Source organism: Schistocerca americana, chromosome 5 (genome assembly GCF_021461395.2).
Source record: "Schistocerca americana isolate TAMUIC-IGC-003095 chromosome 5, iqSchAmer2.1, whole genome shotgun sequence".
NCBI lineage: Eukaryota > Metazoa > Arthropoda > Insecta > Orthoptera > Acrididae > Schistocerca > Schistocerca americana.
In genome coordinates, this window is record NC_060123.1 from 25,051,794 (window position 1) to 25,064,059 (window position 12,266).

The 12,266-nt window shown below is 42.5% G+C and overlaps 1 protein-coding gene and 1 non-coding gene across 2 annotated transcripts; one reads left to right on the plus strand and one right to left on the minus strand.

Moving 5' to 3' along the window:
* Positions 1-268: 268 nt before the first annotated feature.
* LOC124615594 lies at positions 269-859 on the plus strand. Its single transcript, XM_047143581.1, has one exon. The coding sequence runs from the start codon at positions 269-271 to the stop codon at positions 857-859; it is 591 nt and encodes a 196-aa protein (XP_046999537.1).
* A 7,739-nt stretch (positions 860-8,598) lies between these two features.
* On the minus strand, positions 8,599-8,672 carry Trnan-guu. Its single transcript has one exon. It is a non-coding gene; the product is annotated as a tRNA-Asn (tRNA).
* Between the last annotated feature and the right edge of the window lie 3,594 nt (positions 8,673-12,266).

The window sequence follows — 12,266 nt, forward strand, 5'->3', positions numbered from 1 at the left end:
ACCCGTTTGTTGATGCCGAAGCTATTTTACGAGTACCATATGATGTACCTTATGATGAGCGCCATCCTATTATCGTACCGCCTATGCATCATTTGACAAAACTCTCATAATACGTGAACATGAAAATCTGTTGCATGCTGGGTCACAAATTTTGTTGGCTATGTTGCGTAGGAGGTTTTGGATCCCCATTGGGCGTAACACAGTCAAGGGAGTTATCACAAAATGTTTAAAATGCTTTAGGCTTAAGTCCAAGACAGTAGTTCAACTCATGGGTCAGCTACCTGCAGCTAGAGTAAACCAGTCTCATCCATTCCAGCACTGTGGAGTAGATTATGCAGGCCCTATTGCTGTAAAGCATGGTGGAAGGCGGAGTAAAGTTACCACCAAGGCTTATATTGCTTTATTCATTTGCATAACAACCAAGGCCATCCACTTAGAATTAGTTAGTGACTTGGTAACAAGTTCATTTTTGGCCGCCCTCAGGAGATTCATTGCAAGAAGAGGGAAACCTTCTCACATGTACAGTGACAATGGTACCACATTTGTAGGTGCAGACAATGAGCTTAAACGTTTTCTCTCCAATGATGTTACTGTTGAAGGTGTGGTGAATTATTCGACCTCAGAGGGAATCAGTTGGAGGTTCACTCCACCTCGTGCCCCTCACTTTGGTGGACTCTGGGAGGCAGGAATCAAATGCATGAAGTCGCCTCTCAAACGCGTCATCGGCAATGCAGTGTTGACATTTGAAGAACTGATTACTGTGTTAATTCAGATAGAAGCATGCTTGAATTCAAGGCCATTGTGTCTTCTCTCTGATGACCTAGATTCTCCTGCTGCTCTCATCCTGGTCATTTCCTAATCGGACAGCCCCTTTGTGCTCATCCTGAACCCTCTGTCCTTGAGGTTCCCGCCGACAGGTTGCACAGATGGCAACTTGTGCAGCAGTTGCATCAGTCCTTTTGGAAGAGGTGGTCCACAGAATATATACATGATCTGCAGCAACGCAAAAAATGGACATCGGAAGGAGCATGGCAACCCCAGATCGGCGATCATGTGCTGGTCAAGGAGGATAATTTGCCTCCCTTGGTGTGGAGGCTGGGTGTCATTGACCAGCTGTTTCCCAGTCCTGATAAGTGTGTGCGTGTGGTAATGGTAAAAACTGCTAATGGGCATATTAAGAGGCCTATAGCAAAATTGTGTCCCCTACCTAAACAGTGAATCAGTTAAGTGTTCCCTCAGATCTGTGTAGTGATATATGATACAGAGCCACTGCCAAATTGTCAGTTACTGGAATAACCTCATAATTCACAAAATCGGCTTGGGAGGCTGTGGATGTTTCTTGTGGACTAACTGCTGTTAGTATTGATTTCATGTTTTTATGCAGTATAATATTAATACTCTATTGTTTTGTGTCCTGCATGTTAGTACCCATCGTGTTTCACATGCAGCATGACAGTGGTGTTTGGTGATGTGGGCATCACAAATGTTATAATATTCATGTTTTATGTGCATTGAAATTGTGTCTAGTTATATTTCTATTGTTTACTTGTTTTGGTGTTGATGTTTGTTAAAATGTTGGTTATTTGTAAAAAATGTTAGTGTATTCATGTTTTATGTGCATTGATCTTGTACCTAGTTATATTTTTTATTGTTTACTTGTTTTGGTTTTGTTGTTTGTTAAAATTTTGGTATTTGTAAAATGAGAAAACTCATTTTAGAGTGGGAGTATGTTTGGACTCTGCTACTCACTCCAACTGCCATCTAGTGGCAGCTTCAGACTGGCCAGGTCAGACTGTCCAGTATAGTCTGCTCCCTGTCTGAAGAATTTGCAACCTATGTGCGGAAGTGGACCTCCCAGGTCCTTTGTGTGCACAGGTAGGATTAGCTGCGAGACCCCATAGCGGACGGGCGTGTATGTCTTCCAGCTAAGCCAGGAGCCGCAGTAGGCGCGCTGCCTGTGCAAGTTGTAACGTTTAATGTAATAAACAATTATACCAGATAACTTGTTCCGTCTAGTTATTGTGAGTGGAAACAAGGGGAGGACAGTAAGTTCTCTCGCACTATACATTCACACTCCAATGTGCCACCACGGGAAGAAGGGCCCGCGCGCACAAATACTTCTGCTATACCAATATTGACCTACTCATTTGGAGTAGTGAAATGGAGTAACACAGACCTAGAAGCACTCAGTACACTTACACGATCACAATGCCACAAATATAGAATACATCACATACATTCAGCAACAGAAAGATTAACATTAAGCAGAAAGGAAGGAGGAAGGCGATTTATCGACATAAAAAACCTACAATATGGATAGGTAGACAATTTAAGAAAATTCTTTCTAGAACGAGCAGAAACAAGCAAAATACACAAAGCCATCACTCATATAAATACATCGGCTACACCACTGCAATTTCATAACCACTTCTACGACCCTTTAGATCACATAACATCAACAGATACGAAGAAAGTAAATTGGAAAAAGAAAACACTACATGGCAAGCACCCGTATCATCTAACACAGCCACACATCGATCAAGACGCATCCAACGCATGGCTAAGAAAAGGCAATATATACAGTGAGATGGAAGGATTCATGATTGCAATACAGGATCAAACAATAAACACCAGATATTACAGCAAGCATATTATTAAAGATCCCAATATCACAACAGATAAATGCAGACTTTGCAAACAACAAATAGAAACAGTAGATCACATCACAAGCGGGTGAACAATACTAGCAAATACGGAATACCCCAGAAGACATGACAATGTAGCAAAAATAATACATCAAATAGCTTGCCTTACAACATTAACTTATAAAACAAGACGTTCCCACATACAAGTATGCACCACAAAATGTACTGGAGAATGATGAATACAAATTATACTGGAACAGAACCATTGTAACAGATACAACAACACCACATAACAAACCTGACATCATACTCACCAATAAAAAGAAGAAATTAACACAACTAATCGAAATATCCATATCCAATATAACAAATATACAAAAAAACAGGAGAAAAAATTGAAAAATACATCCAACTGGCTGAGGAAGTCAAGGACATGTGGCATCAGCATAAAGTTGACATTATACCAATTATACTATCAACTACAGGAGTCATACCACACAATATCCACCAGCACATCAATGCAATACAGCTACATCCAAACTTATATATACAACTACAGAAATCCGTAATTATTGATACATGTTCAAATACCCGAAAGTTCCTAAATGCAATATAACATATAGCGTACAGTTAAAAGGAAGTGACGCTTGATCAAGGTCCGCGTCACTTTCCATTTTTAATCAGACTTAACGTCTGAGAAAGTAAAGAAATAATAATAATAATAATAATAACGATAACAGACTTTTTTGAATAGGAAAAAGAACATCAAGTTACTCGAAACAATGGTTTCGAGCAATATGTGACGTAAGTTCACGAACCTCTTGTCGACCTCTACTCTGGATACTGGGAATTCTGACATTGTTCCCCGAATATGTATTTTGTTTGGCGTCTATTGTTGTTAACAGTATGAGCTCATTCCCAAAAATTAATACCTTTCACCCAGTTAATACTAGGCAGAAATCCTATCTGCATTTCGATTGGACCTCCTTTATTCTTCAGCAAAAAGACGCTCAGTCTTCTGCTACATCCATTTTCAATAAGCTATCAGAAGAACTCCAAAAATTTTCTCAGTACTCCGCGCCTATTCAGATCTTAACTAAAGAATTACCTCATGGCTCAATCTTCCCGTTCTGTTCTGGAGTTTCTGGAAAAAATTAAACCATTTCATACGTTACGTTATTATGGTAGTATATACTCAGCACGTTTCCGTATGTATAGGATACATGTACATTTCGTTTAATCTTTTATTAACTTTTCTGATGGTATTTTCATATATTGACTCATCCCATGTCCATGGAGTTCTGGTCGTCAATTTTGTCGTATGGAACAAGACAAGTAAAATAAAAAAGTAAAAATAAAAAGAACAAACAGCCTGTAGCGGATAAATTGATTTGACTTTCAGAAAAAGTTGCTAATTCTGTTTTTACCGATTTTTCTCCACAGATCAGGATCAAAATAGCCACAGACTTATTTCATTACTTACTTTAGAACTCCAGTTTGTAATGGTTCTTTATTTACGTGACCATTACGGCACTCCAACCCCAGTTCTAGATACCAGTAATATTGTACTTCTTTTCTGCGAAGTAACAGGCATATTTTTGTGACAATATTCACATTTGGTTTTATTAATGTATAGGTACTCCGATGTATCGATATATTACGGTGGTATGGTTCTTGTGTGTATTTATTTCTGTGAGACTGTCATAATCTTTGACTTACTTGTAACCGTTTTGGCGCGAATGCCCAGCGAGCAGTCTTTGTTTCACTTTGCAGAAGTTGTTACTTCGCATTGTAAAAGAACAGTCAAGTCTTATGTTTGGTTAAAGTGGAAATTAAATATATGAAGATTGATACAAAACTGTTTTCTTGATGATGTGACAATTAAGAAGTAGTATTTGCGAATTTACGAGAAGTTTAATAAAAATGTGGATCGTGAACACCAAGTCCAAAATTATTTCTACCATACGATTGTTCTGATCTGGGATTGTTTGATCATTCAGAATTTCCTGAAAAACGCATTTGTTAGGTCTTCAAATATTGCTAAAATACAGATCTGGACCTTCTAGCAGTCAAAGTTGAATCACCCTAGAATCAACAAGATGAGCCATAACGACTTCGACGAAATCTACGTGGGAATCCATTCAAGATAAGTGCCAAAATTAATGACATTTCTTATAGTGACTTCATTATTTCCATTCTGACGATGGCATACACAGTCAATAACTTTGTTGTTGCCCGATAAAGCGAAGATATGCTGCGTGAGCAACATTATTAATCTGATTTCTAACCTACTTTGCAAGTGGTGGTATTGTTAGAGGTTCTGTTTGTACTACAGGTCGTCTTTTTTTAACGTTTTTTGAAATCGTCACATGTTCTGATTCACTACAAAGTTGTGTCTCAGGGTAGTCACTATATGTACATAATCAGCAATAATGTTAGTTAACTTAATGAAAGTAGACGTATTGACAAAAGTAAAGAAAATGAAAGATCATTAGTATTAATACATTACACAGCTCTTCTACACAGATACTGCAATATTTGTTGAAGATAATGTCTTCATGCTTCTTTGGATCGTGCGCCTAGCTTCAGTCGGCCACAGCTGTTAAGGGTTAGTCCTGAGATATACTGGACAAAGACGAACGAAGATAAAATATGACAACTAAGGCACTAAAACAGCTATGCTATTGGCGAACGAATTACGACACCACTGGATCCTACGATAATCTTGTCGGCATTGGGAGAGAATAATGACGGGGTACAGCACGAGACAAAAAGAGAAGGCGGAGCCAATTACGGATAGCTCGCGGCACTTTATCAATATCGACATTCCGCAGACTGTCCGCCGGTGCCACCACCTGCGCCAAAGAGCCGTTCATTTGCGACGCGGGCCGTGACCGCGTGGCGTCGTCGGTAGCCCGCACTGAGTTATCGCCTCGTTACGAACGGCCTGCGAGACGCCGCCTGTTGATCGATGTCGGCGGTAACCGCGGCGGCAAGATGGCGCCGCGTGGCCCCCGTTCGGCCCGTAATTGGTTAATTAGCGGCGGGGGCGGCAGTCGGCGGCGATGTCCGCGAGCTGGCCGCAGTACGCGCCGCCGTCGTTCGCCAGCACTCCAGCACTCCGTGCTCACCCCACCCCGTGGCTGCGACTGGTCCCGCGCGGGTAATTACTGCCCTCGCGAGGGGTGCGGTGGCGGCGGCCCGCGCGATAACACCAGCCCTTATCTGACCGTGCCCAGCCCAGCACAGCACAGCTCAGCGGCGGCCCTTCGCGTGACGCCAGCCGGCAGTAATGATCCCCGCCTATCTCCCCACCTGCTCTGGAACGACTTCGCTCCCAGAGGCGTACCGAATACCTTACGTTTATAAAGTCGCAGTTTCACGGCGAGTGGACGACAGACTGTAGTCTGTTAGTTCAGGCGAAGTCCGTGACAGTAGAGGTGGGCGTGGTCAGGCTGAACCACTCTGCATCGATTGCACCCTAGACAACTGGAAAACCATGGCCTGGTCAGGTGAGTGCCGATTTCAGTTGGTAAGATCTGATGGTAGAGTTAGAGTGTGAAACGTCCCATTAGGAAAATATATGAATTACTGTGCTCGTAAACCCCTTACGGTATTTGATTTTCAAACAGGTGAGAAAAATTGAACGTACCCAGACATTTTCCTCTTTACTTATTCTGGTCAGCACTAAACTGACACACAATATTTTTAGCGCAGCGCAATCTGACTTTCAATAATTCCTACAAAAGAATGGCCCTGACCAACATTAACCTATACCTTTCATGAATCACTTACCTCACAAAAATCTTCGTTACTCGAACTACTGCCATACAGCGTGCGCCACTACTGGCAGCTCAATAAAAGATTCAAACTACTGAAGGCACTAACTACTGATAGACATTGTTAGCAAATGAAAGATTTTGATAGAGAAGAAACAATGTATTTACCTTAATAGTGTTCAAAAGTCATAATATATATAGCAGTTCATGATATCCAGTCTTACAAATGTACTGTTTCTGGTGGACACACGTCCAGATCATCCGCTCTCAAAACTCCGCCATCTCTCTCCCCACATCCACCACTGCTGGCGGCTGTTAACATCCAGCTGCTCAACACTACAATAGCAAATATTCCAACAATGCAAACCAGCCACAGACTTAACACAGCACAGCTAGTGATTTTCATATAGAGCGCTACGTGGCATTACCAATATAAAAACCTAAACAGCCTACTTACAAGTGCTCTGTCAGACCCCACGAGCCCACGACCCAAGCTGTCAACAAGGCACTGTGCTAGCTGTCCATTATGATGTGGGCCGTGTTCGCTTGCTATGGACTGGGTCCTCTGGTCGATCTGAACCGGTATTCGACAGGAAATGGTTATGTTCGGCTACTCAAATTCTCAAGCAACGATGCCATGTCACCGGGTCACAAATTTTCGCGATTGCCTTGAACATTCTGGACAATTCGGGCGAATGAACTGGCTTCCCAGATCGCTCGACATGAATCCCATCGAAAATTTATGGGTCAGCTCGTTGGCACTTACGAATGGCTAGATGTGAAAATTATCGAGCTATCAGTTTAATAAGTCACAGCTGCAAAATACTAATGCAAATTCTTTACATACGAATGGAAAAACTGGTAGAAGCTGACCTCGGGGAAGATCAGTTTGGATTCCGTAGAAATGTTGGAACACGTGAGGCAATACTGACCCTACGACCTATCTTAGAAGAAAGATTAAGGAAAGGCAAACCTACGTTTCTAGCATTTGTTGACTTAGAGAAAGCTTTTGACAATGTTGGCTGGAATACTCTCTTTCAAATTCTGAAGGTGGCAGGGGTAAAATACAGGGAGCGAAAGGCTATTTACAATTTGTACAGAAACCAGATGGCAGTTATAAGAGTTGAGGGGCATGAAAGGGAAGGAGTGGTTGGGAAAGGAGTGAGACAGGGTTGTAGCCTCTCCCCGATGATATTCAATCTGTATATTGAACAGGTAGTGAAGGAAACAAAAGAAAAGTTTGGAGTAGATATTAAAATCCACTGAGAAGAAATAAAAACTTTGACGTTTGCCGATGACATTGTAATTCTGTCAGAGACAGCAAAGGACTTGGAACAGCAGTTGAACGGAATGGACAGTGTCTTGAAAGGAGGGTATAAGATGAACATCAACAAAAGCAAAACGAGGATAGTGGAATGTAGTCGAATTAAGTTGGGTGATGCTGAGGGAATTAGATTAGGAAATGAGATACTTAAAGTAGTAAAGGAGTTCTGCTATTTGGGGAGCAAAATAACTGATGATGGTCGAAGTAGAGAGGATATGGCAAGGAAAGCGTTTCTGAAGAAGAGAAATTTGTTAACATCGAGTATAGATTTAAGTGTCAGGAAGTCGTTTCTGAAAGTATTTGCATAGAGTGAAGCCATGTATGGAAGTGAAACATAGACGATAAATACTTTAGACAGGAAGAGAATTGGAAATGTGGTGCTACAGAGGAATGCTGAAGATTGGATGGATGGATCGCATAACTAATGAGGATGAGTTGAGTAGAATTGGGGAGAGGAAGGCAACAACAACAACAACAACAACAACAACAGAGGCAACATGGCTCGGCCAACAGCGGCCTCCTGCAGACCGACGCTTAAGGGACACCAAATACAAATAGATATCGAGAGAGAGGCCCTGTCATGTGGCACTCGCTGTGTATACGCTGAAATTAAATGTAAATGATACGTCTTCTTTAGTGGGCGTCGCTCTACTGCAGTGGCACACACGACGAATAAATAGGAAAACAGTAGAACGTCTGTGCAGGGGCATGTTTTTACCTACAATTGTCGCTTGGCTGAATGTGTATAAGGCTCTGTGGCATCGTGCAAACGCAGCCGGATCGTCACAGTAGCTGTGTATGTCTAACAAAGACGACGTTTGTCCTCACCTCGGTGACGATTGAAACGATTTCTCTCCGGGTGGGATCGAACCACCAACCTTTCGGTTAACAGCAGAACGCGCTAGCCGATTGCGCCACGGAGGCCTTCACTTTTACTCTCTTCTGCTCTGTTTATCAATGCAACTCGCATACCTTCTGCAGGTATCTCGCAGAATGGTAGTATCTACTTACGCCTCATCACGTGGATAACGTGCATGCACTCTCTAGCGAGGCTCATAAACCGATGACATCGCCAAGCACGACGTTTTATTACAAAATGAATACAAAACAGAGTTATGCCTACGCATTCAGAAAACCTCTAAGGCAAGTAGAATACTTGTCATAGGCTGTAGAACTTCTCTTTCATTCAGTGTAACGCCATGTGTTAGATGCTGCTCATTGCTTCTGCGGGGAACTTCCAACGACCGGTTGAGACCATGCCACGTCGGATTCTTGCACCACACCGGGCAAAACGAGGTCCGACACGATGTAAGGAGGTATCCCAAGACTTTTGTCATGTCAGTGCATTATCGCCATCCTGCACGTCATTTCTCCTCGCACGCTTTAGCAGTGCTCCAGTAGCCACATCATCCACCAAAGCCCCGATTCTTTGAAGAATCAAACTCCCATGCGCAAAACAGCGTCATCCGTCTAATGTGTTAAATATTTGACGTCAAGTATGTAAGTGAGAGAAAGTTTAGAAAAGGAGTGAAATTATGTTAAAAATGGCTGGAACTGGTAAGTGTTCTCATTAGCAAACACTGGATGAGTACACTGTGGTTAATACACACTTCATTTTAATCAGAAACTAGTTTTTTCGCTCTCTTCGATATTTAGGACATTGTATCTCCCGTACTGTGTGTCGTGCAATGATAAAATTTTGCAGGTACGTTCATATCTCTCTCTCTCTCTCTCTCTCTCTCTCTCTCTCTCTCTCATATATATATATATATATATATATATACATATATATATATATGTGTGTGTGTGTGTGTGTGTGTGTGTGTGTGTGTGTGTGTGTGTGTGCGTGTTAACAAAATGTCTCGCGAATGGGGTTCGTAGCAAAGAAGTAACAAATTTAAACTTCGTGGTTGATGTTGTAGTTTTCCTGTTTGAGCAATGTAAATGTAGTTATCAACAAACTTTTTCACTTTTCCCCCGTCATTATTTTGAGAGGGCGGGGTCTCAGTGAGAAAAAGCTTCTTAAAGGTTAAAAACTGTGTACAAAGTTTGTTAGAATTCACTATGTGCTCTCATAGTCAATGAATGTAGGGGACAGTGGGGCTACAAGAATAATTTCAACTCACATGCAATTTTTCCGGAAAATTATTAACTATATTTTCGTTTTGGTCGCGTAGTATTACTTCTATGGGCATACCTATCCTATCGAATAGTGGTTGTACAGGATTGTCAAACATTTATGTTAAGCTGTTATTCGATTTACCGTCCCAATTGGACAAAAGTGCATCTCAGTGGGCAATTTGGATAGTGGTCGAGGCTGCTTGAATAAGGTCAACTATGAGCAGATACACAATTAAAGGTTAGTTGAAAAGAGCCTTATTTAATACTCATTATCCCTAACAACAAAATAATAATTACAATACTGATTTCACATTAATGGAAAGTAGATGATTCCGTTCCCGTAAATCACCTGCAGTACCCACAAAAACTGGTGCGATCTCTTGCACCAGAGTAATCATAATTCTAGGAGGTACTCTTCTGGTATCATATCCATTCAAATTTATCTTCATCCGGCTGTTGTGGCCGAGCGGCTCTAGGTGCTTCAGTCCGGAACCGCGCTGCTGTCACGGTCGCAGGTTCGAATCCTGCCTCGGGCTTGGATGTGTCTGATGTCCTTAGGTTAGTTAGGTTTTAGTAGTTCTAAGTCTAGGGGACTGATAACCTCAGATGTTAAGTCCCATAGTGCTCAGAGCCTTTTATCTTCACCTGCAACAGGTGACCATTTCCTCTGACAGAATCCACACTTCCATTCCGTCGCCTCATTTTCAGAATCATTTAGAGGACAAGATCGTCAACATTGCAGTCTGAATCGGTGCCTTAAACTTTTCTTTTAATTTTGTTAGCTGTCTTCTTGAATAGGCCAACGTTAGTTCCCTTAATGGTACCGGCACTTCTTTTTCCATCACCATTAGGTTCAGAAACTTTCTATTTTGCTACTTTCTGCATCAGTAGGCCACACTACTACTTTTCCCTCACTACAGCAGTGCTCTTTGGAGATGCTGTGTGGAGCGTTTGGTACAGCTCCGGAGCTTTTTATTTCAGGATGTTTCCGTGGAGAAGGATGGATACCCTGATTGGAGTATTCTGGGGTGGCTGTTGACGAACTACCGATGGTTGCACCCATTTCTGTGGTTGTTTCCGTGTTTGCCCTTAGGGTTTCAAAGGAGCAAACCGTAAATCGTCGATCGCATCTGGGTTATATGGGTGAATCCCCATACAGGAAAATCCGGTTAGAGCTAAGCGGACTGACACAGTTGACAGCCATGCTTTCCAGAGTAATCCACTGAAATGAACTTTGCCCATTTTTGTATCGGGATATTTTGCTGTCATTTTGGTGCCATCTCAAAGTAATGTGTTTTGAGGGTCTTGAAAACACATTTGTCCAAGGGCTGTAGCACATTTAAAGTTTCCTTCAAAAATTCTTTTTGTTTGATTTTTTGAACTCTTACTGGTTTGGTTGGCTGTTTGTAACCTTGCTCTTATTTAACTTTGTGTACCTTTCTGTATTTCCAACTGAGAGAGAAACCAAATATACAAACATCACAAAAAGTTTTGCATCACCCCGGTTCCCAGAACCCCTGAAGATAGACGTTGACTGTGTGTATTGTATCACAGACACAATCCCTTTGACTATTCGGAGATGTCATTAAACCAGTCCAAAGATGTAAACAACCATGCATGGGCAGCGCCTATTAGACGGAGGGGGTCCGACAGCCAATCAGTTGCAGTCGTTCCGCCAGCAGGGAGGTACAAGGCTCGTGTTGTCTGCAGTTCAGCCATGCCTAGACGCTCAATACGGCGGTTCGATCGCGTCCGCATTGTTACTTTGTGCCAGGAAGGTCTCTCAACAAGGGAAGTTCCCAGGCGTCTCGGAGTGAACCAAAGTGATGTTGTTCGGACACGGAGGAGATACAGAGAGACAGGAACAGTCTGTGACATGCCTCGCTCTGGCCGCCCAAGGGCTACTACTGCAGTGGATGACCGCTGTCTACTGATTATGGCAGCATATTGGCGAGGCATTCGTCTTCATGGACTACAATTCGAGCCACCATCGTGCACATCTTGTGAATGACTTGCTTCAGGTTAACGACAGACCTGAACCGTATCGAACATGCTTGGGATAGACAGAAAAGGGCGGTTAATGGACGACGTGACATACCAACCACTTTGAGGGATTTACACCGAATCGCCGTTGAGGAGTTGGACAATCTGAACCAACAGTGCCCTGATGAACATGTGGATAGTATGCCACGACGAATACAGGCATGCATCAATGCAGGAGGACGTGCTACTGGGAATAAGAGGAACCGGTGTGTTTGGAAGGTAGGAGACAAGGTACTGGCAGAAGTAAAGTTGTGAGGACGGGGCGTGAGTCGTGCTTGGGTAGCCCAGTTGGTAGAGCATTTGCCCGCGGAAAGCAAAGGTCCCGAGTCCGCGTCTCGGTCCGGCATACAGTTT